Source organism: Parus major, chromosome 2, assembly GCF_001522545.3.
Source record: "Parus major isolate Abel chromosome 2, Parus_major1.1, whole genome shotgun sequence".
Lineage (NCBI taxonomy): Eukaryota > Metazoa > Chordata > Aves > Passeriformes > Paridae > Parus > Parus major.
Genome location: NC_031769.1, coordinates 31682463 through 31685705, shown reverse-complemented (window position 1 = coordinate 31685705; position 3243 = coordinate 31682463). Strand labels below are relative to the sequence as shown.

General features: G+C 63.5%; 1 protein-coding gene across 1 annotated transcript in view; it reads left to right on the top strand.

Annotated features, from left to right (window-relative positions):
* The first annotated feature begins 998 nt into the window (after window positions 1-998).
* The window catches only part of IGF2BP3 (insulin like growth factor 2 mRNA binding protein 3), a 112546-nt gene continuing 110301 nt past the window's right edge, over window positions 999-3243 (top strand). Inside the window, exons 1-3 of the mRNA XM_015618398.3 lie at window positions 999-1220; window positions 1724-1945; window positions 3168-3228. Of these exons, the coding sequence (XP_015473884.1) occupies window positions 1771-1945; window positions 3168-3228 (236 nt within the window). The 5' untranslated portion in view covers window positions 999-1220; window positions 1724-1770. The remainder of the gene's footprint in view (window positions 1221-1723; window positions 1946-3167; window positions 3229-3243) is intronic.

The window sequence follows — 3243 nt, the reverse complement described above, 5'->3', positions numbered from 1 at the left end:
ATTTTCCATGGGTATACCTATTAAAACGTACCACAAGAAGCCTACCACGGAATAAATGAAACCTTCGGCTAAAGTGCGTTGAATTATTAAACAAAACCTACTAGATCGCTATATTAAACACAGTGCTGGCTTTCATTTCCGTATCCTTTCTTCATCTTCAGGCAACGTTTTGTTTGCACTGGAAAGGCTCCACACCCCCAAACCCCTCCCCCACAAGCCCACCATTGTATCTGTACGAATGTGGAGAATTATGAATGGTTCCTTAGACCGGGCAGGGGGAGGGGGGGAGGAAAAGAGGGGGGTCGCCAAATCCCTTTGTGTGCCGTTACCAGCCGAGGGCAACGGTGCCTTCGCGTTTCCCCCCACGCCGTCCACCATTGCCCAGATGGGCAGGGAACGCGGCCCCCCGCCCCTCCCCGGGCCGGGCAGCTCCCTCGCCCCAGGACTCTCTTCTTCATCATCCCCCAACTCTCCTCCACCCCTTTGTCTTTTTTTTTTTCTTCTTTTCCCTCTCCCCCTCTTTCTCCTTTCCGTAAGACTCAGCGCAAGGGGCACCGCGAGTAATGCGGGATCATTACCATATGGGGCTCCTCCGGGGCTAGAGGGACCCCCCGCCCCCGCCCCGCAGCCCCCCAGCACGCAGCCGCGGCGGCGCTGCGCGGGAGCAGATCCCGCTCTCTCCCCGGCCGCCTCCCCCCGCCATCGCACCCCCTCTTTTTCCTCTCCCTTTTCCTCCTCCCCCCAACCCATTCTGCCGGGGAGCGGGATCGCCCAGGCACGACCCCGATGAATAATCCCCACCGCCTGGCACGGCGGGGGAGGAGCGGGGCGGGGGGGCGGGCATTGCGGTGCCTTTTCCCCTCCCTCCCCGGGATCACACCCCGCTCACACGGGGGGAGGTGCGGCCGCCCAGCCGTTTTTGGGCGGAGGGGGCGCGCAGAGCGGACTCCCCCGGCGGAAGGGCAGAGGCGGCGCAGACCGGAGCCCACCCAACTCCGGTTTCCATTTCCCCCGCCCTCCGGCCCTCTCTAAACTTGTCCTGTCCTGTCCAGCCTCCCCCCACCCCTCTCCCCGTCCTTCACCCCAGCCATCCTCCTCCTCCTCCTCCGTGAGTGTGTGTGCGCCCCATCCACTCGCTAATTGAAGAGCTGGGATTCCTCACGTGAGAAGTTGATTTGTAGTTTGAACACGTGGCTCATTCAAAAAGCCGGAATATTCAAGTAATTTTTTTTTCTCTCTCTCTCCGTCCTTCCCTCCCCCCTCCCCTCTCTCTCTTTTTTTTTTTTTTTTTTTTTTTTTTTAATACGGAGAGGCGGCGCCTGCATGCACGTAGTGTGACATTTTCATAGTCCGCCTGCTGCTGCCAAAGGGGCTTGGGGGCAAGACAAAAAAAGTAGTTTTTTTTTTTCCCCTCCCCTCCTCCTTTTCCTCTTCTCAGCGCGCCATCCGCGGCCCCGGCGCTGGGTGTTTCCCCCGTGCCCCCCATGCGCCCGGGTAGCACGGCAGGCACTTAGGGCTCCCGTTTGGCCATTCTTTCTTCTTTTTTTTTTTTTTTTTTTTCCCCTTTTTTTTACCCCTTGAGAGAGAGAGAGAGGGAGGGACACAAGCTGCAGATCTGATTTTTTTTTTTTCCCTCTCCCTGTCCTCTCTCTCTCTCTCGCTCTCTCCTTCCTCCATCGCATTTTGTTTTATTTCCCCCTTCCTCCCCACCTCCTCTCGCAAGACGAGGGTTGCAGCCCGCGGTGCGCGCCTCCCCGAGCCGCCAGGAAGATGAACAAGCTCTACATCGGCAACCTCGGCGAGAACGTCAGCCCTCTCGACCTGGAAAGTCTCTTTAAGGACTCCAAGATACCCTTCTCGGGCCAGTTCCTGGTGAAGACGGGGTACGCCTTCGTGGACTGCCCCGACGAGAGCTGGGCCATGAAGGCCATCGAGGCACTTTCAGGTGAGCGGCCCCTTCCACCACCCCCGCCCTCCCCCCGCAGCCCCGACGGCTCCCGCCGCTCGCTCTGTTCCGCGGCCGCGGAGCGGCTGCAGCGCCGGCCTGGGCCGCGCCGCTGCCCTGAGGGGGGCCGGGGGGGTCCCCGTTCCCTCCGCCCCCAGGTGAGGTGGGAACTGTTGTTTTCCGAGCGCGGCCGGAGCCGCCCGGCCTTGCCGTGGAGCCTTTGCGCGGGGCTTACGCGGCGGCGGCGGCCCCCCGGGAGTGGCCGGGGAGGGGCGGGAGCCTGGGCCCAGGGACCCGCGGCGCGGCGGTTCCCATGTTTTTCCAAGCCCCGCGGCCAGCCCTGCCCGGCCGGGGGCCCTCGCTGCATTGGGGGGGAGGGGGGGCGGTGAGTGCAGTGAGGCGGAGGCGGGCTGCGGGCGCGGAGCCGTGCGCGGGGCAGCGGCTGCACACACCCACCCCGAGCACAGCTGGACCCCCCCGGAGCGGGCTGAGGCTCCCTTCGGCTTGGCTTAGGCCGCGGGGCTGGGGGCGAGCCGCCGAATTGTTCCAAACTTGGGAGGGGGAAGCCCTGCCTGCCCCCCCCCGCCCCTCGCTGCCCTGCTATTTATTTCGGTTTCTCTTCGCTGCTCTCACGCACCCATCACCGCCTCCAGCAGCGCCGGCTCCCGGCCCCGACATCCTGTTTTTGTGTGCTTAAAAAAAAAAAAAAAAATTTTGCGTGAAGCGGCTTTGCGGAGGTCTGCCGGGAGAGGCTGCCTCGGAGGAGATGGGCTCAGGTCTGCGGGGAGCGGCTGCCTCGGAGGAGATGGGCTCGGGCTGCGCTCCGCGCCTCGCTTCGGCTCCCTTCCCGCCCGCTTCCGCGCAGAAAATCGCCCCAAGTTGGCGGCGCGGGGGGTAGCGGAGCCCCCGCTCCCCCTCCCCGAGACGGGGCCCAGCCCGGCTCCCGCACACGACGTTTCGCGGGCTGTTTGCAGCGCGGGGCGGGGGAAGGGGCCCCGCCGAGGGCAGCGCGGCTCTCCCGCGGCAGCGGCGCGGCCCCGGGCGCCGGGCTGTGCCGCCTTCCCGGGCGCCGCGGCCCCGCTCCGCCGCTGCCCCGGCTGCCGATGAATGGGCTAACGTGTTGCGCTCCTGTTTCCTGCTTCGCACCCCTGCGAGCCCGCTCCTGGAGACGGGGACGCACAGCCGCGCTCGAATATTTTCCCCTTTCTGTTTATCTCGGCAGGTAAAGTGGAGCTGCATGGGAAACTCATAGAAGTTGAACATTCGGTCCCGAAAAGACAAAGGTAATTTATTTTTAT